Source organism: Marmota marmota, unplaced genomic scaffold (genome assembly GCF_001458135.2).
Source record: "Marmota marmota marmota unplaced genomic scaffold, marMar, whole genome shotgun sequence".
In the NCBI taxonomy this organism is placed as follows: Eukaryota; Metazoa; Chordata; class Mammalia; order Rodentia; family Sciuridae; genus Marmota; species Marmota marmota.
The window spans coordinates 10,104,001-10,127,722 of record NW_026000164.1 but is presented as its reverse complement, the minus strand read 5'-3'; the positions used below and the strand labels follow the sequence as shown (position 1 = coordinate 10,127,722).

General features: G+C 41.1%; 2 protein-coding genes across 7 annotated transcripts in view; one reads left to right on the top strand and one right to left on the bottom strand.

Annotated features, from left to right (window-relative positions):
* The window catches only part of Agk (acylglycerol kinase), a 72,708-nt gene extending 58,477 nt beyond the window's left edge, over positions 1-14,231 (top strand). For 4 of the 6 annotated variants that reach the window (XM_048786809.1, XM_048786811.1, XM_048786812.1 and 1 more), the window contains 6 exons: positions 1,615-1,762; positions 2,642-2,739; positions 9,435-9,505; positions 11,359-11,443; positions 12,495-12,628; positions 13,413-14,231. In XM_048786809.1, coding sequence (XP_048642766.1) covers positions 1,615-1,762; positions 2,642-2,739; positions 9,435-9,505; positions 11,359-11,443; positions 12,495-12,628; positions 13,413-13,566 — 690 coding nt within the window. In that variant the 3' untranslated portion in view covers positions 13,567-14,231. Of the gene's footprint in view, positions 1-1,614; positions 1,763-2,641; positions 2,740-9,434; positions 9,506-10,625; positions 11,334-11,358; positions 11,444-12,494; positions 12,673-13,412 lie in introns of those variants that run through there. The other 2 variants (XM_015493759.2, XM_048786814.1) reach the window with 2 other exon arrangements.
* A 1,630-nt stretch (positions 14,232-15,861) lies between these two features.
* Positions 15,862-23,722, bottom strand: part of Dennd11 (DENN domain containing 11) — a 41,147-nt gene continuing 33,286 nt past the window's right edge. Inside the window, exons 9-10 of the mRNA XM_048786951.1 lie at positions 23,133-23,201; positions 15,862-21,545 (exon numbers count right to left, since the gene is read on the bottom strand). Of these exons, the coding sequence (XP_048642908.1) occupies positions 21,350-21,545; positions 23,133-23,201 (265 nt within the window). The 3' untranslated portion in view covers positions 15,862-21,349. The remainder of the gene's footprint in view (positions 21,546-23,132; positions 23,202-23,722) is intronic.

The window sequence follows — 23,722 nt, the reverse complement described above, 5'->3', positions numbered from 1 at the left end:
AATGTACCTAATGTTCTCATTGAAACGAGTGATCTGCCAAAAATGAGGTGGGTGGTGATGGTGGCATGGAAGATTTTGAAGATGGAAGAGAAGAGATTTAGGGTTATCAAGTGGCATTGAGGACCTGAGCATATTAGTGCCACCACAAAAATTTGTGGTGGCACTAATATGCTCCTTTAGGAGTGTGTTTGTCTATCAGTGCTCAACAGGAGTATGTTTTTTTCTTTTTAATAGTACTGAGCCCTGATGTAGGAATACTGAACGGAGCAGCAAGATCCAGAATTGGGGGCTCTCTAGGGCCCATGTTATCAAAGAATAAAGTCACAAGAGGGCCAAAGAGTAATGGGGAAAAAGGTGATTTAAAATAATAGACTCTTAATTTGACACTGAGAGAACATGTAGAGATCAGGAACAGGAATTAACAATGTGATTGAAAACTTTGTGATTAGGATCTCGGAGACCAAAAAATAAGACCCTTCTTTTCTTCTTCTAAATGTGAACCAAGTTATGAAAATATGCAGAAGCGGGCAGATAGAGATGAAAATATCCGCAGGATATTGGTCACAGTCTGATTTCCTAACACTTCTGATTGTATTTGTCCAGCTGAAACAGCCAGCCCCTCCTGGACAGAGACCACCTGGGTAGGCTTACTGTTTGCATGAAGAGGCGAATGTGTCTCAAGGACAGCCAGTGTCAGGGAGGGAGGAGGCAGGGGTGGTCCCACATGTCAAGAACTGGGGAAGAATAAGCAAGCAGTGGAGTAAAAGGAATCCAAGATTGTTACTGTTTCCTAATTTGCCCTTTTGAAACCAGAGAACAGGGAGGTGATTCCCTCTAACAGACATACTGGGAACAAAAGAATCAACCAGAAGACTCCAGAATGTGTTTATAGAGTGGGCCATCAGGGTTTTAGATGTCCAAGATGGAATAGTTCTGAGTAACTGTCAGAGATAGGATGAGCTATGGAAATGGTGGCAGTGGTGAATCAGAGGGTTGAGAAGCTAAGGTGTGGTTTTAATTATTCCTGTGGGCATCAATGCAGTTCAGGATGATGCTGATGTGGGGTGCCAGGGAGTAGATGAGTGTGCCCTAGGTGAGAACAATGGGCTTTGAAGCAGAAATGAGAGACCTGGGCTGGGTTTAGAGTGTGAGACTGGGATAAACCGTTCTGGCCTCTTTGTGAAGTATGATTCCAGATGTGAAGTAGGTATTTGATGCAGTTGGATTTTTATCAGTCTCATTTTTGTGTCACCAGTTGTAAACCAAAGATAAGTTTATTATGAGATGACTACTCTGTGCTCACTCACACTGATTTTTTGGGGGGTGGGGGTGGGGTGGCGGTTGGGCAATTGTGAACAGTGGCTGGCAGTCCATTTTGGTCTCCTCCCTGCTGTATGTTAAGGAGAGCAATGAAGGCAGCAGTCACTGAGTTCATGGTTCTCAAGAGAGCTTGAAGAGGAAAGGAAAGCTTGAGGATTCCACATACCAAATGAATGAGAACTCCATCTGAGAGAGATCATTACTTTCTACCAGGAATAGCAGAACACTAACCTTACTTCCAGAGTTAGTAACTGTGCATGCATGACCAAAGTTTTTTTCTCTCCACATTAATAGGAATGGCCTCAGACTCATGAAGCCTCCATCTCCTACATGGGACCTACAGAGAGACCTCCCAGTGAACCAGAAGAGATCCCTCCCCGGCCTTCTCTGTACAGGAGAATATTACGCAGACTTGCCTCATACTGGGCACAACCGCAGGATGGTGAGCAACATGGAACTGCACAGGAAAGCCCTGCTCACTTGGGAGTGTCCTTAAGCAGTCCCCCCACAACCAGTTTCAGAGACATAACTAGGACAAGAGCAGTCTCTCTAGGATCATTGAACTCACCAGTCAGGGTGCCACCAGAGAAGAGCCCAAACAATGCCCTGTGAATGGGCATAGTAGTCTCTACCCTCTTTCTGTCATTAGCATTTATGGTATTAGTATCACGTAGGGGTGCTGTCTCTGTTTAGTAAAGAATTGAAGAACAGGACACAGAGATTACAAGCAAGCAGGTTTACTGCAAAACAACAGAAACAGATTTCTCTGAAGAGAAGGGGCCGCAAAGCTGAGAATCCAGTAGGGGAGTTTTGGCTTCTTCTTTTTATGGTCTCTGGAATTTCCTCCTTTCCTTTTTTCCTCCCCTGTCCACACTCTCCTTCTGTTATTTATTTATGCGCCCTCTGCCCACGCATCTGTTTTAGTTTTTCTATTGGATTCCCTGCTTAGTAGCATGAGTACAGAAGTGTCTGTCTGCCTGGGTCCCTCACTGGTGTCCACAAGTGCCTTCATCATCCAGGAAGTTGACCTCATCAGAATGCCCTCTCCATGCTCCTTTGTTTAGCCCTGCCCCTGACTTCCTCCTGCCTGGCCGTCTTGCCCTGGCTGCCTAGGTCCTACATCTCCGTCAGTATTGTGGCTGCTTTCAGTATGGGTGTTTCAGGCATTTTTCCTGTCTGTGTAAGAAGAGTGAAGTAAATAAGGCTAAAGTGGATGTGCTGGCAGAAGGTCTTGGGAAGCTGAGTTGAGCCACTGGTAGCTAGTCAGTGGTGGGGACTGAAATTTCAGTGGAAGAAGCTAACCTGTGTTGGATTCCCACAGCCCTCTCACAAGAGGTGAGCCCAGAGATCTGGAAAGACTTACAGCTGTCCACCATTGAGCTGTCCATCACAACCCGGAATGGCCAGCTTGACCTGACAGTAAGTGTGTTTGTTTATTAGAAAAGCATTTGGTATCTAGGAAGAGTACATGCTTTTCTTGCATTAATCCAGTCTTTTTGTTTTTACCCTGTGGGTGTAGAGAGGAAAGGATCAGGAAAAAGATGATGTGGTGTGCTTTTAAGGAAGAATAGCAATGAGAAGCAGCAGCTGAGCACATTTGTGGCATAGACGCTTAAGGGCCTCTGAGCAGGTGTTCTGGTCATTCTTAGTCAGCCTTCAGAGGGCTTAGGACAAATGGCCTTTACAAATAAAATGCTAAAAAGATAGCTATTTTCATTTGCCACTGGAATAAAAAATTGTGGAACTTTTACTTGGGTAAATATCCATTATTTTTGTAACTATATTAAATATGTGGATTCAGATACCCAGGAGAAACACTCTCACTCTCTCTCTCTCTCTCTCTCTCACACACACACACACACACACACACACTTATATCTCCATCTATGATTATTTGGGTCCAATCTATAACATATACTATCCAATGTAATAGCCATTAGACTCATGCGACTATTTAAATTAATTAGAATTAAATTTAAAAACTCAGTTCTCAGTCACACTAGGTATACATTTCAAGTGCTCAAAAGCCATATGTGGCTAGTAGCTACTATATTAGAAAGAACAGATATAAAACATTTCCATCAGTGCAGAAAATTTGATGGATAGTAGTGCTATAGACAATGCACTAAAAAGAAATATATTAAAATAAAGCTTGGTTTGGCAAACTGGTCTTCTAACTGTTAACAAATAGCCCATAAGTGAAGAATTGATTACCTAGCTTATGTGGTGGCAAGAAAGTGGGGGGGGGGCGGAAAAAAGTATTTTGTGGCACATGAAAAGTGTATAAAATTCATATTTCAGTGTCCATACATAAAGTCTGATTGGAACACAGCCATGTTCATTCATATACATATTGTCTATGGTTACCCTCCTGCTGTAGTGGCAAGAATGACAGAGACTATGGTCCCAAAGCCTAAACCATTTACCATCTAGGCATTTTTAGAAAAAGTTCATTGGCTGTGGTATGGAGAAACTATAGTAATTTATATTAGTGAGAATGACAATAGAAAAGTCATTCCAAACTGTGGACATTCAGCTTTTATGCAAATTGAAGGAGTCTATTCATTTTTGTCCTGATCAGTCAGAAAATGGTGCATAGAATTGGAATGCAGTGAGAAATTTGATTCCAATGTTAATATTCAGATTACTGAGTTATTTTCTAATCATAAAAGTGATGCGTATTCATTGCAAAATGTTGGGCAAACAGGTCCCTTCATCTAAAATCATTCCAGTTGAATTAAAGAATTAAATTTAAAATAAAATTACTGAAGTACTAGAGTAGAATCTTAAGTGATTATAGTATAAATTTGGGGATAACAAGGTCTTTCTAAGACCACACTCAGGGCAAAAATTCATATTCACACATTTGTCTGCTTATCTAAAAAAGAAACTATAAACAAATTTTTAGTCACAAATTGGGGAAAATATTAGGATGTGATAGACCAGGAGTTAATATCTTCCTTTATCAAAGATTCCTAGAATATATAAATAAGAAATGGACAAAGGACTAATATTAAAAAATGGACAGTTAAAGATAGAAAATTCACAAAAGATACATATGAAAAAATAGCATCTATTTGCTGAGCATTTACTACATGCTTTGTACACTCCTAAGAATTTTACATTTATTATCTTATATAATCCTCTTAACTTTATTATCAAAATTTTTCATCTACTTTTTAAAGATAAAGGAACAAAAGTGCTAATGTCAATAATGCAAATTAAAATAGTAACTATTGAATTACCATAGATTACAAAGCTCAGTGTCAGTATGGGTTGGGAAATGAGTGGTCTCATATATTCTTCGTGGGGCTATAAATTGTGACGCCCTGTCTCAAGTAGTATGTATACGAAGTGTTTAAAACATATGCATACCCTTGCCTTTTAAGTGTAGAAATTTATCTTACAGAAACGATCAGATAAATACATAATGTAGTCAGTCCTTGCTTTTTTACATAATGGAATTCTAGACACATTGGTGGAAGTGAATAAATGAAGGTTAAAAAAGTCTGTTCCAGAGGAATTTTACAAAGAAATATAAAATTTCTGCTACGCATTTCCTTTATAATCAGGGTATGGCAATATGTATTTTCAGTACTTTGTTCGAGTTCTTTTACCATTGTTCTTTTCTCTGATGATGGAATACCAATGAATGGATTCAGTGAGCGTGTGATTGCAATGCAAGATTAGCCACATTCAGAATGCTGAGTGCTGTTCATCTGTGTGCCAATTATAAAAGTATATGATACTGTGCTTCTTATCACTAGTAGCAGCACATTCACTTTTTTCTTCTTTCTACCCCTCTTTGTAAAAAATAAAAGCAAATGCAATAAAATATTCAAAGACAATGTAGCTACCATGTAATGGCTCAAAATGTTTACTTATTAAAAAGAGTATATTCAGAATATGAAAGAAGCTTTAGTAGTATGGAACATGTGAAAGTCAGCTTTTTGTATAATGTCTATTTATAATAGCAAAATATATGAAACAAACTAATGGACTAATTAATTTTATATTTACTCAAAATTATATATATACATTTATATGTAATCTTCTATATTTATCGACATGGCAAGGTGCTCATCATCGATTTTTAAAAGAAAAATAGGTTAAAAAGATTTGCATCAAATGGTTCCATTTTTGTTGAAAAAGGAAATACTTTAACCCGTAATTGTTTTGTGAATGATGAAGGTAAGGTTCCAATTTTGTTCTTCCAAATAGCCAATTGTCCCAGCATCATTTGCTGAAACATTCACTTTCCCTCCATTGATCTTCACTAATCTACTGCTGTACATTATGGATCTATGTACGTGTAAATATTTCTAGTTCCCCAGCCTGTTCCTCTAATTTTCTATATTTGTACTCTGCTTCTCTTATTATAGTTTTATAATGAGTTCCTCTGTTTTTCTTCCTTTTAAAAAAGAGTCTCTTGACTATTCTTGGTTCTTTTGACATTTATAAATATTTTAGAATGGTTATTTTATTAAATTCTACATTGAATCTTTATAATATTGGTCCAAGTTACATTGTACCCATAGATCAACTTGAGAAATGACATTTCTATAGTATTGATTGGTCCACCATCTGAATGTGGTACATATCTTCATTTATTTAAATCTTCAATATCTCTCAATGACATTTTATAGTTTTCTCAATAGCACTGTCTTTTGCTACATCTATTTCTAGTTGTCTTCATTTTTGATGCTGTTATAAATAATATTTTAAAATTTCATTTTCTGAATATCTGACTTAATAGATGAACAAAATTGAATTTGTGTTGATGTTGAATCAGTAAGCTAATAAATTCTTAGTAATTATTTGCCTATGGATACCTTCAGATATCCTTTAGATTCTGTATAACTGCAAATAATTCAAGTTTTCAAACACTTATCCTTACAGTCTTATCTTACCTTACCATACAGGCTATGACTTCAATAGTGTTGAACAGAAGTAGTGATACAGGAGTTGTTGTCCTTTTCTTGATTTCCAGAAAGACTTCATTGCTTTTTTTTTTCTTCTTCTTTTTAAGAGACCTTTTTATCAGATGTAAGAATTTTTTCTTCTAATACCAGTTTTCTAAGAGTTTTTTTTTTAAATATCTCACTCAATTTTACCAAGTACCTTTCCAGCATCTATTGAGTTGATAAACTTTTCTAATTTACTCTGCCAATATAATAGATTGATTTCTCAATGTCACTGCGACTTTTGATCAAGACAGAACAATAAACAACTGCTGTACCTCTGCACTTTAAACATGAGGCAAGAACTGTGAAACAGCTGTTGACAAACACTGGTGTGAAATCGGCAGTCTGGGACAGTGATCCCAGAGAGAAGGAAATCAAACAAGGAGAGCCCTGTGCTTGCCCAGCTCACTGCTGGAGAGAGGCCACAGGGAGGGGACAGGGGACCCAAGCAGAGCCCAGTCCTGTGGTTTCCTCAATGAGGGATTGTTGAGAATTTAGAGAGATTAGGGCAACTAGAATTGCAGGCCAGAGTACATGAATGCTGCGCCGGAAGTGAGCACAGGTCTGTTTCCTGTGGAGTCTTCAGCTGAGCTTATAGCTGTGTGCATGTGAGAAGCCACCTGGAAGCAGTAAGAGCTACCACCAAGGAACAGGCTCCATCTCAGGAGACTCAGTCAAATCCCAGGGCCAGGAATAGTTTGTGTTCCCACCAGCAGGGTGAAAGTCCTTTTCAAACCTTGGGTATTGAGTACCATCCTCAGAAGGTATTGCCTCCACAGTGGCACAAAATTAGGTGCCCCTGCTCCCTCCTAAAAAAGCTTAAGGGCTGGCCTCCAGGAAGTCACAATTTCCAAGTAGTGTAACAGTGCCTCCAGAAAAAGTTTGAGAAGTTGGCAAAGGACTGTCCTCAGGCTCAACTGACTTTAAATAGTCTTTATTTAGTTGTCTTTAAATAGTTGGAAAAAACCAATAGTATTTTGTTACATGTGAAAATTACATGAAATTCAAATTTAAGTGTCTTTAAGTAAAATCACATTGGAACCCAGGCACACTAATGATTAAGTGCTGTCTGGCTGCTTGCATGCCACCATGGCAGAGTTGGGTAGCCAGCATAAAGATCTCATGTCTGCAAGCCTGAAACGATTATTCTGTGGCCCTTAACAGAAATCATTTGCTGGCCTCTGTTCTAACTGGAACATGACTCTGCTTTCCCCAGAGCACTTTTAAGTAGTGGCTGTTTTCCTTCCCCTTGCCCCGTACATCAGGCCTGGTGACAAACTACTTGTCCTCCTTTCTACTCCTCATTGCTTCAGACCAGTCTTGCTCCTTCCCTCTGACAACCTCCCCAACGCAATGTCCTATCAGACAATATGGTTTTTCCCAGCATCTACTGAACCCTAGCCATTCCTACTCATTTCCCTCTGATGTTATTTCCTGGCTCACTGTCTGCCTCTGCCAAAATGATCCCAGTCTTAATTCTCAACACAGCAGGCAGAGTAACCCTATTAAAACAAAGCCAGAGCATTTCCCGCCTGAGAACCCTCCAGTGGCTCTTCATTTCACTCAGCATAAAAGCCACATTCCTATGGTAGTCTGCAAGGCCCTACTGATCAAGTCCCCCCTTCCCTTTCCATCTCCTTCTGTTGTCCTTGCCCCTCTGCTCCAGTGACACTGGCTTGCTTGCTCTTCTTTGCACAGGTCAGGCATGCTCCCACCTCAAGGCCTCAACCTGGGCAGTTTCCTTAGGGTGATGGCTCATCCACTGGGACCAGTGGTTCTCCAAGCATGGTCCTCAGATCAGCAACTTGTTAGATATGTAAATTCTTGTGCTTCACTCCATTTTTACTGAACTAGATAGAAACTCTTAAGATGGGGCCAAGAGTCTTCATAAAAATTAACCGTAATTGACAAAAACTATAATATGCGTCAGTGAGAACTGCTGTCCTGGATATTGCTACTTCCATCACCTCCTGTGGGTTCTGTTTAGAGATTACCTTCTCACCTGGACTCCTCTTTGAAACATAGTCACTGCCATTAATGCCAACTCATGGTCCTTGCTGTTTCTTTAACCTTATTTTAAAATATTCTGATACGCTTCTTAGATGCACTTATACTCAGTAATTTACTATTTGATGAATTTTCTGTCCCCTCTACCCCAACAATCAAATATAAATTCTTTGTAGGCAGAAATGCATGTTTGTTTTGTTCATCAATGTAACCCAGACACTGAAGTTTATGGTACATGGTGGCACTCAGCAATATGATGACAGGGGAACTCCAAGCAAGGTATCACACTTATGTCAACATACTCTGTTCTGTCATTCCTAGTTGAGATCTAGGTGTGCTTTGGTGGTACTCTTGAACCTTAGGCAAAGGCTCAGGCCCTCCAAGCCCCGAGTTATCCTGGTCCTGCACATTCTGAACCTATCCAAACAGAAGCCAACACAGAGGTGTTGGGATTATTGAAGGAGGGATAGTTTGTGTTGCTGACTTTTGAATGGGAGCAAATTGTAGGCAGCAGTACAGGAACCAAATACAGTGAATTATTACTAGTGCTGCAATAATAATTTGTAGCTCAAATCTTCCAGAGCTTTCTGTGGTTGGAAATGGAAGGTTTTTAGAACATTATCAGGGAACAAATAGATTGCTGTTTTCCAACTCTAGTTACATACCAGATTTGCATGTACAGCTTTTTAAAGAACACAGGCACCTAGGCCCTCCACGCCAAGCAGTTATATTGTGGTATGGTAGAATGCTGATGTACAGTGAGGGCTGAGAATCGCTGGGATGGATGGCAGAAAGGTTGGCTTGTAGGGGAAGGAAGGACTCCTAGAGATTTTAATGCCTTTGACTATTAGTGAGTAACACAGCTTCAAAAACCTCCCATCTTAAATTTTTATTTTGCTAATTTAGTAAAAAAAAAAAATACAAGCAAACAAAAAGCCAATGGAGATGACTTTTATATTAATTTGCAACAAAGCTCTTAATCAAAAGAGGGATAGAAAATATACTTAGAATTAAATCATTAGAAGTAAAATCCCCTATATGTTGCACAGCTTCAAAATATGAACCTCCAAGGCTAAGAATGATAACAGGCTGCATTAGCCAGAAATTTAGGAGTACTGACATTAGTATTCTTAATCTTTTTAGAGCAAAGAAGATTTTATGAACATCTGCATTGAACCTGACACTGTCAGCAAAGGAGACTTCATAAGTATAGGGTAAGTGGACTGGGGTTTGCAGGACGTGGGGCTTCTTTAAGTAGTTTGAATCTACTTCACTGAGTAGTAGATCCAATAAAGGCCTGTCTTGCTTGGTAACTTGGTCATTCTTCCTTCTCTGTGGGGTTGATAATATATACAGTGTCTCTGCTTCAGTCCTGTGCCTTTTGGAAAGATCAAACTGTAAGAATAGTCTTTTGCTTTAAAGAATTCGGTGTAGCACACATATTGTCAAGAACTCTAGTTTTAGTGTCAAAGAACTGAATATAAATCTTGATTCTGCTACTCACTGCTCTTGTGATTAATGTCATTTAACTTTTCTGAATCCCTTTCCTCAACTAGAAAATGGAACAACATAACCATCTCTACTGATCTTGGGACATTTTTTAGTATCAAATGAGAAAGTTTATGAATTGTTCAGCACTTCACTTTAGCCCTTACTATTCATGTCCGTTCACCTTGTCTTCCTATTCCCAGGGCATTAATGAAAAACTTGAAAAGGTATTGAGTACCTTGGACACTTCCCAGGCCTTTTTCTCTTTCCCAATACAACATACTCTTCCAACTCCTGCTTGATTTGTTAAGTCCTACCTCTGCCAGAATTTTATTGGCTAAGAATACTATAAACCCTCCAACAGTCAAAGCATCTGAGGAGCTGGCTTGTTCCCATGCCAACTGGTAATCTGCTGGCTCCATCCTTCTGAGCTTTGTCTCAGCGCTCCCTCTCGTGCCCATTTAGGGATTGAACATTTCTGCTGCAGCGGCCAGGTCTCCATGGCTGCCTCATTATCTACACCAGCACTGATAGCAGAATGGTTTTCATTAGTTTGTAGTGTTCTTGCCTTTGGTACAAATTCTTCACATACTGAATAGCTCCTTCTGCAGCCTTTGATTCATTTGCTGTATCTGGAGTTAAGGGATTGTGGAAAAGCCTGTCCCTCCTCCTCCCAGTGTCTGGAAACCACACACCATCTTAACTGAGAGTCTGGCCAGTGTGACCAGCCATATTCACATCTCCTTAAGAACGCTGACATCCAAAAACAGGAGAACCTCATTATGTTGATTGAGCTAAGTGAAGTCATGTTCAGCAGCAGCTCAAGTTTCCCTTTGGTCCTTATAGGAAGTGAACTCATAATGTATGTGTCCTTTGGATATCTAAATAGAATGTGATGAAGTTGCTTTCAGAACTCTGAGTTCCTTTTACTAAAAAGTACTATCTCCAAGTAATGCAAGAAATGATTAAATCGTGGACAACTGTGCTCAGGTTAGCTTTTCCTCTTTTTCTTCTTAACCATGATTAGCCATAAAGGGTATTTGTGCCTGAGGTTGAGTATGTGTGTATTGGGTACTTTTACTCCAAGTCCATTTAGTAAAGATATAACATGCTAGGTAGATTGTCAATGAGTGTAGAGAATCATTAGATAATGTCTAAGACTAGTTTTTAAACATGAATATCTAACTTAAAGGAGAAAATATTTTTATTCTTAAGTAATAATCACAGAAACCAAATAGAAGTTTAGTATGTTTCCCAAATAATTTAATTAATTTTAATTTTTAAATTTGATAACTATCAAAGAATTAGGTAACATATGGAACAATTTAAATAAAGAATAATCAGGGAAAGACAGGGTTAACTTCATGCACAGCTCTGAATAGCAAATAAGCTTCTTAAGCTGAAGACATCTCGGTGCTGGGCAAGAAATCACTGGGAGAAAAATTTATTCACAGAAACCACCACTTCATAGACCCTCTGACTACTTTTACCATCTAAAACAGAAAGAACTTGCTGTATTCTTGCAGTCTAATGCAGTTGCCATCACGGGTTTCTAAGTTTGCTTTTTCTGTCTCAACAGAAGTAAAAAGGTAAGAGACCCCAAACTGCGTGCTGATGGCACCGAGTGTCTCCAAGCCAGCAGGTGCACCCTGCTTCTTCCTGAGGTGAGGAGGGCAGGGGCATGGGATCTGGGGTCCTATAGGATCTTTTTGGTCTGTCTTCCTTTCTTTTCCCCTTCTTCTTCCCTATGAATTGTCCAACCTTTAGTGTCTAATGTGCTGAGCATTTTGCCAGGGTCAGGTCATAACAAGGGAAACCTGAAAAGGAGGCAAAATTCCCTTCTGAGTTACAGATTGGAATTGGTCTCCTTCTGAAGATTCAGTTTTCAAGTCAAGGTTCTTCTATAAATTGATCTTTAGTTCTCTTGAGTATTTATTTTTTCATGTGTCAATAATGATGTAATACAAAGAATTCTCTAGCTGGTAAATAATGGTTTCATTTTAACATGTTTTTATAAAGGATCTGGAAGCAGTTTTCAGTTCACGGAATTTTTCTGTATTGAAATTCCATGCTTAGAAGAATAACCTATATAATATAAGTGCAAGTGGAGGTATCTGAATTGTAAGGCTAGTTATTTAACTGGGGCACTCCAGGAAAAAAAGACACTATAGGCTGCCTCTGAAGACTGTCTGCAATGCTACTACATTTAAACAGGAATGTAGGTAAACAGGAATGTCACCATGTGACAGGCACCACAGCTTCAACATAGCAGATGTTAAATGCATGAATCATGGAAGAGCCTCATAGACTCAAATATTGATAAAGCTTAGCAAGTCTTAGAGAAAACTAATGAAAATGATCATCAGTTGACATAATGGTTTGTCTTTCTCCATTTCCATTTGAGAAAGATTATGTTGTTATTTGTGAATTCTTTAAAGATGTGGCATATTTATTTTAATAAATATTTGAAAATTTAACCTTGTTGTTCTAGTTCCAAAATACTGAGGAAGGGAAGAGATTGAAGTTAAAAAAATTCCTTTTTCATGAATAGTAGAATTGGGATGTGTTCAGGAATATTACTGTATGTCTTAGTGGGCACCGAAATATTGAAAGAACAATAGCATAATCCCACAGAGAAGACCATGTTTTCTGTGGTGAGCTGCTGTAGGGCACTGATGTGCAAGAGAGCCACCCTGAACATTCTCGTCCCCACAGGGAACAGAGGGCTCTTTCAGCATTGACAGTGAAGAGTACGAAGCGATGCCTGTGGAGGTGAAACTGCTCCCCAGGAAACTGCAGTTCTTCTGTGATCCCAAGAAGAAAGAACAAATGCTGCAGAGCACAGCCCAGTGAGTGGACAGTGACGAGGCCTCTCCGAGACCACACTTTGGGCCACCGGTGGGACCAAAAGGGAACAGATGCCTCAGCTGTCCCCATAGTGTTGTCAGAGAATCCCAAGGGCATTTTCACAGCAAATACCCCGTCCTCTCCAGCAGTGCTTCCCATAGTGCACCCTGCCACCTGATCTGCAATTGGTATTCCATTAGCGCATGCTCTCATTTTGGTGTGATAGTCAGTCCCTCCTAGATAGTGATTTCCCTCAAGCTTGTCAAGGACATTCTCACTCTCAGTGGTTGGAAAGGGCTAGAGCTTTGTTATCTCCTTGAAGTGCACCCATGTATGGAGAACAGGATCTAATTTTTTTTTTTTCTTTTGGTACCAGGGATTGAACCAAGGAGTGCTTAAAAGTAGTCAAATCCCCAGCATGTTTTATTTTTCAAGACAGGGTGTCTCACTAAATGAGACTGGCTTTGAATTTGTGGTCCTCATGCCTCAGCCTCTGGAGCTGCTGAGATTATAGGTGTGCACCACTGCAACCAGCAGGAGAGCAGGATTCTTAAGATTGTCTAAGATCCTCCATCCCTGTTCTTTGATTGTCCGGGGGAAGCAGTGCCTTCCCCAGGTGTCCTTTTCTATGTCTGGCTCCTCCATGGGTGATGCTACTTTGTGAGCTCTGGTTCTTATTTAGCTAGTTTCAATTCTATCCTCAATTCAAAAGCAAATGTGAGGTAGTTTCCTTCTTCAACCATGGCTAAACTATTGTAAAATGCATTTTTTTTTCTTTTTTTAAAGAAGTGCTTCTTCAATGTTGGTTGGTTTGCATGAGAACCACTTGGGGTGCATGCTGAAAACTGACTTGGAGCCCACCCCAAACTTAACAACTCAGCCAGGGATGGGCCAGGAGTCTGCATTAGGAAAGCTTACTTCAGCTAAATCTGTAAGTTGATCCTTTAACCTTACTTGGAGAAAGTGTTTTAAAGTAGTGTTCCACCAACTATTCTGCTCATGTTTTCCCCAAAAGTATTTGAAAAATCATGTATCCCATCATACATCTATGTGACATCTAAAATTTTTGTGGGAAGTTAAATAGTTGCCAAAGTATATGTACTTTCTAATGTCATGTAAATATTGATGTTTTAAAATAACTGTTACATCACTCTTTTAAACATATCCAGTGCAATTTGACACCTCTCATTCATTTGTAAAAATAAATGAACTAGTTCTTTAGTAGTTTAAATTTTTAAATTATTTTTTCTCCCTGTGGGTGTATTTCCATACCACTGTCAGTAAAAAGAATCTTATCATAATGTAATCTATTTTTATGCTTGACATTTTTTATCAAATGCTTCTCATCAACAAAAAATTTAAATGGAAATAAGTTTTTTTAGTTTTTACGTGTTTACAGAATAAATGTTACCATAATTATTGGTATAACTGATTAAAACTAATAATTAAAAATATTAGAATGTTCTTTATCCTAATTAGTTCATTTACCTAATACGTAAGTGGTATTTTTAGCTAAGATGGGGGCATTTCAACATCAGTTATATTCCTTGTTTCATTGTTTTACACTTATGAACGCTTAAATAAATAGATGGAAATAGAAAGAATCATAGTTCTTTGAATTTCTTTGGAGATACATGGCAAAAAACAGTGCTCTCAGCTAACAACTTGATTAGATCTTCTTTTAGTGTGTTTCAAGCAGAGACTGAAAACCACCCGATTAGCATCTTTTCTTTTGTTCTGTGCCTCTAGAGGGAATTGCACCATGGTAAGAGTGGGGAGATGCATGCCTTTCTCATTGTAAGAAGAGGGGTAAGTGAGGAAAAAGAGCTAGGGACCTTACTACAGGCTGCTCCTCAGGAAGTTCAAGTGTAAGGACAGCACGCATTCTGCGTGCCATGCAGAGTGAAGGCCTGTGCTCTACTGGGCTACACAGCAGTGATAAAAAGCACAGGGCTGCAGACACAGAAAATGGGGCTTACCTGTTCAGCACTATGTGCTTCAAGGTAATGTTAAAAGCTGTTCTTTAGCAAAAAAATAACAGATGGGTCCAAACATCAGCATAAGGCCACCGGAGAAGGGGAAGGGGGATACAAGGTATAAGAAAATAAAATTAGCATATTGTGTGATTCTCTAACATCATGCAGGACCAGGACAGAAGCTGGCTTTCTTTTCTCTTGGAGCCCCGACCTGTGAGTGTGTATCACAGTTGGGGAAGGATATTTAACCACATTAAGAATTTTACTGACTTATAAATATGCCTCGTTTCAAATTTTATTTTTTTTTTAAATTTTTGTTAATTATCAATGGACATTTATTTATTTATATGTGGTATTGAGAATCAAACCCAGTGCCTCATACATGCAAGTGCTCTACCACTGAGCCACAACCCCAGCCCAAATTTTGTTTTCTTCACACTACTTCCCATGAGGCCTTGGTTTCCTTATTATCTCTTCTCTGAGCTGTCCTTCTCTAGAGTGCCCATGTAAAAAGACATTTCACCATGTAGCTATTCTGCAGCCATGCTTGTCAGCCAAAGTTGGAATGCTCAGCTGTGCAAACAAAGGAGAACCTGGGTCCCTTTCTGTTTAGTGCAAACAGATTAATTTTGCTCAGAAGCTAAGATTATTCCTATTAAAAATATAGTAGATGCTTTCTACAAAATATAACCAAGAGTTTTCCTTTGCATGGGCTTCTCTTTCCCTGTTAGGTTCCAGGCTAGTAAGCTTGGAACCTGAGAGATACCTACCACCACCCCCCACCCCGCCATAACTTGCAGCTGTGTCTGTGGTGAACATACTACAGACCTGCAAGCCTACCTTGGCAGGGCAGGCTCTGCCTTTGACTCTGGAACCACCACTGTCAGCAGTTCACTCTATACTGGTTTAAAATATCTCCCCCAAAAAGTTAAAAATGGAATAAAAGTTTAATATACATACACACCTGTACATGTTGTTTCAAACTAAACTCTGATAAGAGATTTCATGAAACTAAAGGGCTTCTTCTAGAAGTTTCCTGTGATTGAGGGTGCACAGCCCTGGCTCTTCCGGATGGCATTTTAGTCTCACCTGTGGTTTCGGCTACTGGGATGGAGGGCAGGCAGCAGCTCTTAGTTGCCTTTGTCTTCACTGTAAGCAAGTCAGCAACCAGCCCCATAGGCTCCACTCCCAGACTGGGCCATCATTCCTTCCTACCACAGACTACATCTCAGAGTAGGTGAAGGACGGAAGCACACATGTTCATGTTAAAATGTGAACTTTAATTGTAAAAATCATTTTCTGTAAATATAGTTGTAACAACCTCTCTGCACACAATTTAGTTCAGATATATACAGATATGATATACATAGATGTTATTTGTACCACAGAACAAAATCAAGAAACATTTACCCTTAGCCTTGGGACTAATCAGCTTTCTTTAGGCCTTTAAATTACTACCATTGAAAACAGAGAGAGGAGGGCAATACCTGGGAACTATCTGATTTCATCACAGGGTGAAGACTTAAACACAGATTCCATTTCTCTTATTGCTATAACTCAGGCTGGGGTGTTGCTCACAATAGGGAAAGGGAGGTAAGCTGATCCTAACTCAGAAAAAACAGGTTTTCCAGGGCTATGACTGTTTCTTTTCCAGGAAAGGTTATATAGAAATTTAGCCAACAAACGTTGGGTAAATATAGGAAGTTCATTTTGTTTGCCTCTCCCCGCCCACCCCACACCGGTCACCCATCCAGACTCATCAGAAGCAGAGTCCTCACCATTCCCCACTGATGGCAGTTGTGCATATGCTAGGCCCAAACTTTTCCTAATTCCGTCTTCAGATCTTTTATATACTTCAGCTTTGCTTTATTTACCCAAAGGAGTTTCACTCTAATGTCAGTCAAATATACTTGTAACCAGCTGTTACCTCTGTGTGAATTTTTCATTTTGTGGATCATCTCTGACGAATTTATAATATTCCACCTTACCCACATCCTTCAACCGTTCTTAGAAAGCAAAGTATATATTCATCATTAGTCTAAAAGGCATTCTATAACAAACATAATTAACACCTTCCTACTATGGTACTAAATAAACTCTCTGAACTTAGGGTACAGTATCTCTAAAAGCCCATGCTGTACTGAAGTTCTACAATAAATTCTAAAAAGATGAAAGCAGGGCTTCACTTCACCATCATTGGATGTCTATACAGCACTAGAAAATTCCCAATCCGTTTCTAAATTTGCAATTTTACCTCATCTACCCCTAAATTCCAGCCCTCCAAATAAAGTAAAGTGCTAGTTTTAAAACCACCTCCCGTTCCCACCTCTCTCCAGGTGACTGAGAGCCTAATCAGAAGGATCACATTTACCCTCTTCTGTCCTAGAGTCCTGCTGAAGCTTGGTGTGTGTCATCCTTCCTGGGACTGTCAAGTTTATCTCCTGGAGTGCTGTTCAGATCACACAGCACAATGTCCTTTTCATTCTCCCAAACAACGTTTCTAAGGGTCTCACCACTACAGAATTAGAAAGCTGCCCATTTCTAGGATTATAATTTTGAAATCTCCATTTCAACATCTTCATACTCAGTTTATCACATAGTAACATCAATATAAAAATAAACTTCCATTTCTTATAAGAAAAACATAAACTTAATTCACAGTTAGCCTTTTCCCACAACATTTAGTGCTCCAATAGCTCCTGGGAACAGAGGTATATTAGTAATAAAAAATGGAATAGTAAAAACTAATAATTTGGGAGTAAAAGGAGCCCTTAACTCCTCCCCTCCCCCACCTGAATCAGAGAAGGATTTTCCTGAAATGAGAAGGGTGGGGCCTGCCCTGCCAAGGTAGGCTTGCAGGTCTGTAGTATGTTCACCACAGACACAGCTGCAAGTTATGGCGGGGTGGGGGGTGGTGGTAGGTATCTCTCAGGTTCCAAGCTTACTAGCCTGGAACCTAACTGGGAAAGAGAAGCCCATGCAGGCATGCTGGTCTGCATATTTTCTTGCATGTTCGCTGTCAGCTGAGCATTGTCTTACACACTGTCCACTCATTAGTCTGCCTCTCCAGGAATGGTCTACACTAGACTTGGAGTGTAATCAGTTCCCTGGGCAATGTATTTTCAAAGGAGAAAAACAGTCCCTGAGGTCCCTGCCTTTTCTCCAAGTTTGATGTTCTGCCAATGAAGGTTAATTCTTTATGAAATGTTCCCTGAAGGCCTCAATGGAAAGGTGAATAATTTCACATTTTTATTGTACTTGAAGGGCTTTCAGTGTATCAAGACATGAAGTTCATTCTCTAGCCACCAGAATGAAAACAATGACTTAGCTATGATTTATCTTTATCTTCTAGCTAAAATATCACAGGTAGTTACAGAATACATGGATCTTCACATGTGGCATCAGGCAACATCTGCATCTGTGTGCTACTTTTATCTTTCCCATCATGATCTTCACATGGTTTATAAAAAGGTAAGTTAAAGATGTAAGTTCTTATGTAAATTACTTCTATCAATATGCTAATGAGTTTGGCCTCTCTCCCTTAGCTAGATAGGAGAAGAGATACCAGAATGGATGGAGAGTGTGGGAGGCAGATGCCTTCTAGTTCACTGTACTCAGAACTGTACTGGTCCCAGGTGGGATGCTGACATTAGAATGTATCCCCAGGCCAGGCCTACGGAAAGTTTCATATTTAAAGCCAAAGCAAATACTAATCAATGATTTGGTGCATACTTTTTAGTCTGGTAGGATATAAGTCCTGCAGGATCTGACTCTTTTTATTATCTGCTGAGCCTACAAAATTGAAAACATTCACTTTAACAGGCCTTTGTCCTACTTAACATGGATATAAACAAATCCCAATCCTGATTCCAGTCCCCACAGGACTCTTTCCACTTAGGGATGATTGGGCAGCCCTAGGATCACAAGTCAGCAGGTGGTCCATAGGGGGCACAAGATCAGGCTCAGAGCTCCCCAGCAGGGTCTGGTATCTTATGCAGGGACAGGTGAGGGCCACCAGCAGAGGGCTCAAGGATCCACACAGCCCTGCTCCTGAGGTCAGTGGAGGTGATAACACTGCCTCTACTAAGCTTAGACCTAAGCAGGGAAAGATGTGGCCAACTTCTTTCAAACAAAAGCAGATTTTTTCTTTTTTTAAGAATATATTTAGAGTGACAGAAAAGCAGGTTCACACGGCTCCTAGCTTCTGCTGTCACTGTAGAGAGATTCCTGCCTAGTACTTCAAAAACAAGTTCCCCCCAGAGGAAACTTGTAGCAAATGATATGGTTGTGCCTGCTAACTTCCCATGTGGGAGCAGCAGAGTCTGGTACTAAGCAAGACTTCAAAAGGTGACCTCAGAAGCAAGAGGTTCCACGTAGCCCAGATCATAGCTGAGGTGATACACAGCAAGGAGTGAGTGAAGGGCTCACGCTGTTCAGTCAAGCAGAGGCTGCGTCAGGAGGAAGCCGGCAAGACAGAGAAGGACTGAGGGAGAAGTTCAAGAAGTTCTGCTCTGGGGTCAGCTAGTCCAGGCCCGTACGACTTAGGACAGCACTGCCTCGGTGCATTCCTCTCTGGGCCTCCCACACTCATACCCTCACCTTCCTCATGAGCCCAAGCAAGTCAGAGACCAGACAGAAGCTGCCACAGCCCTGGCTCTATTCAAAGGAAAATACAGAACTTCCTTCTCACCTTGCTGTCTTTACAGCAGCACTTCTGAGCCTGGCGTTAAAACAGCACAGGAAACATAAGCGTTCACATACAGAAGGCTCTGGAGCCAAAGTATTTAGACAGGGTCCTTCTAGCAAATCCCCCAATTCCAGAGATAGGGTCTGCCTGTGTCTTCCAGAAGAATCCCCCTATGCCTACCTCTAGCCACCTACCTTCAACTTAGAAAACCCTAAACCCTAGGGTACCACTAGAAGTATCCACTTCTTGACCCAAGTGAGAAAGACCCCGTGAGCTTTGCAAGGCAAGTGGAGGGGGTTGCTTATAAAGGGGAAGCAGGTGAAGCATCAGCCTCTGGGCACAGGTGTGTTTTCTTTTGTAAACATGTTACTGGAATGATGACTAAATCCACAATGCAAAGGAGAAAATATGTTAGTTGTACATATTACTTCTCAATGCCCAAACTTATTTATATATTTACATGATACTACTGTGATTAGTCACTGTATTTGCATTTCCACTTGTGAATTTATTTACTTTTGAATTCTGTATCAAGGAGCTACAGTGAAAAATACTTTTAAATTAAGCAATAGCCCTAAGAACCTTGAATTGATAAGACACATAACCCATCCATTTGAAGGTTCTTTCTCTGCTGTGTACACCAGCCTGTAAAATGCATTGATGGCTATCCCAATAACAGAAGGGTGAAGGGGAAGAAGTTAGGTTACCAAAAATCCAGGATCTCAGGTCAAAAGCCTTAACTATGGCCCCAGAAGACCTAAACTTTACTCACAGGAACTGGCTTTCTGATTATGGTTAACAAGTGTCCTTTCACCCAAGCTGGCAGCCATCAAGTAACCCATCCCAAGAGAAGAGGCAGGTGACTACAGGACCCATCCCAGACCATTCAAGAAAGCAGATAAGATTATGACTAACACCTGAGGGCTCCTGACCACTCCCTGAGGGGAAGGTACTGTCAGATTTTCTTCAACAAATCTTTTAGGTCTCAGGACCCAATCACTAAGCCTGCTAAAAAGATGTTTGTGAGCACTCCAGACTGGTGAATAGTCTTATTAACATCAGGCTCCAACCTCTGTCAATCAGCTCAGGTCCTGGCTAGATTTAGGAATCCAATGCATCTGTCTGATGCAGGGGGTTGCTGGTAATGCCTCCAGGGAACCGTCATCCAGATGAAGAAACTTAGAGCTTGTTCTCTAGCCTGCTTGAACATCTGCCCCTTTACCCTCTAAAAACACCCAAGTTATTCCAAGAAAATATTTAGCCCTTAAGAGACTAAATTGTAAAATAAATCTTCTTGAGAGCTCCAGGGCCACCACTGGCCCTTAGGAATTTGCCAACCCAACCTAAGAGGAGGGATTCAGAGAAAGAACGAGCACATTACATTAAGTGCCCATCATTCACTTAGTTTAGGAAGAGTTTCAAGGCTTCAGTCTATGAGTGTAGCGTTCAGTTGACCAATAAGAAACCTCTCCCTGTCATTCGGTCCTTAAAGAAGCTATCTGGTGTCAAAAATATCCCTTTGTCCCTTTCTGTGGTCCCTATTCAAGTGAACAAGGAAGACACAGACTTGCCCTAAGGAAAAGGTTTTTGATCCCAAGACCACTGACTCATAGAACCTGATGATCTTGAAAGGTCATCTGGTTAGTTTCTGCTCTCAGGCAGATGAACATCTAAGGCCACACTGGACAGATGGTTGTCTTCTTGAATGCATCAAGGGACAAGGACACACAGACTTTCTGAGCAGTCCACCCCACTGTTTTCAGAGCTCAGCCTGCTCATAGTGACAGAACTCCAAAGACTAAACCCAAAGCAGCAGCTCTGGGAGATGGTGGTAGAATTCAGTGTCCTACCAAAGCAGGAAGCAAAAATCAAGGCCATCTCCCATTACCTCTAGGGAAAAGGGAAGAAAGGAATTTGCAAAAGTTACATTTGTTGGAAAGTATAAACAATCTTCCTTTGTGTCACCATAATTAAAAACTGAGGCCGTTGGGGGCCTGGGGTACACTCCAGGCTACGTTCACCCATGTGAGTGGCTCACCAGTCCTCCCATGTCACTCATCCTATGGGCAACAGGGGTTGTCAATGACCAGCATGACATCAATGCCGTAGGCCTCCAGCAGGTCCATTAGGAAGCTGCGGTCTCCTTGGGGATCCAGGCCCATGCCCCTGGCATGCTCTGCTGTCAGAGTTTTGTCCTGACTGGCAGACACCTCCAACAAAGTCTGAAATATCCGGTTGTTTTGCTCCAGGAAAAACCTGCATTCACAAGACGGGAAAGGGAGGAAAGGAGAGACGAAAGAGCTCACCAGATAATCCACACACAGGAATCTAAACTATACCGTTTTGTTGAATTGACTTTTGAAAGCTTTCAAAAATAAACCAAAATACCTTTTAAAAGAAGAAAACAGGGTCAAAGTTTCATTATACAGTTGTTAAAGTACCACTAAGGTTAGCAAGAGCCAGGTGGGGTGAGTCACAGGATGATTGGCAGATCTCTGAGTGGTGCTGGCCTTGCTGCCAACACCATTTTCCTGTTAAGAGGGAAGTCACTAGCGATTTAAATATAGCCCTAGGGAGGGGCCCCTATTTCCTGCTTTCCTCTCCTGCTTAGTCATAAGAGGAAGAGAAAGTTGAAAACACAAGGCCTGATAACATAGTTCTGAGGTCAAGATTTCAAGAAAGAAGCTAAAATTCACCTTTCAGAGCTCGGAAGAGGCCATGCTAGATGGCAGCCAAGAATCCTCACTGGAGAACAGAAGGCCCTGGGCCTCTGTGGACAGCCCACCATGGCTGACAATGGCCACTAAGAATGTGGGCACTGAAGTGGGGGTAGGACGGGACTATTCTGAAGCCAGCAGCACTGGAAGTGGGGAGGTTAGGGAGAAAGGGAAGGTGAGTTATGGCCACTGAGACTGGCGCAAACAGTCCCTGGGTGTGTGTTCTCCTTTGATTATTCTTTTTTGGGGGAGAGGGATTATGCCTAGAAAGAGAGTTAAAAGTCATGGTTTTATGGTACCACATAAATAAATGAGTGATGTTCAGAGAGCCATTACTTTTCTCTTTAAGCTGTGGTGCTTAGAGCTCCCAGAGTCAACAGAGGTTTCTAAGTCTAAAGCAGCTCTGGTGCTCAGAATTTTAAATGCCATGGCCTGTGTCAAACCTTGAGAGACAGTGGCCCCATTTGATTCCTGGATACCTGCACATCTACAGTGTGCATGCCTTAGAAAGTACGCCATGAGGATCAGGAGCCACTGTAGGAATGTCCACAGGGAGTTTCCATCAAAGCTGGTAACTGTCCAGTGTTGTTCCTCACCCTTATCCCTGCACATGGCACAGGAAGACCAAACAGGAAGCTGAGAGACTGTTTCTCAATTTTCTCTTAAAATTGCTTATCCCTGCAATCAGTGCTCCAGGTGTACAGGCCAGGAGGCCACCCCATCAGATCTTGGGAAGATTCCATTCAATTCCATGGTTCAATTTTCAGAAAACCCATAACACTCAGCATGAGGAACTGCTCTATTCAGAGGAAACCACAGATGAGAAGTCCCTGAGCCCTTAGGAGCACCAAGGTTCTAAGTGGAGATATCTGAATGCAAAAGCCCAGCAGAGGCACATCCCAGACCTCCTGTTCCTCTCAATGACCTGTTCCTGCCTCTTTCCCTATATGGCCTTTTAGGGCTCAGGTTGCCTCTGTAAAGAGCCCAGTTCTAATAGCCCTTGGCAGCAATAAAGGACATTGCTGGACTGCCGTGGGTGACATGGGAGGGACCCAGGTCATCCAAAGCAGTCAATACTGAAGGGATTCTCGGGGAGACCCACAGTCACTGGCGCGGGCAGACTCACAGCACAAAGAGGTCCTCCTCACAAGGGTTGTAGTCTTCTTCTACTTCCTGGGAATACAACAGCATCTGCCTGTTGGGGAAGAGACCACCATCAGACGGGTGCCCAGCCACCCACCAGTGGCCAAGCATCTGCAGTGGGCCACACCCTCCTGGAAGCAGCACTGATCAAAGCAGGCCTCCATCCTGGGGCAAGGAGAGGAGGGACAGGAAAGGATGCACAGGACGTGGACTCAAAACTCCAGGGTCTATGGCTAGTTCTGCCCCTGGAAACCTCACGTAAGTGGTAATCCTTCCTCTGTCCATCAAATGGGGATGACAGTGATCCCATTTAACTCACAGGTAACCAAATTACTGAGAACTACATGAGATAATGCATAAGCAAGTTTCAAATACAGTGATCCATACAGTATAGATGCTCAATAAATGGTGGTTCCAAACATAAACAAGGTCATTTAGGGGGATTTTGGAAGCTAGTATAATTGTCCCTAGGCTTCAGAGTTTCCAAAGCCAGTCAGAGAGAAATCATGTATCTGCCCCTTTCCTATAAGGGCGACATGCAGGGATCCCCTTCATTTCTATCTCCCAGGCAGC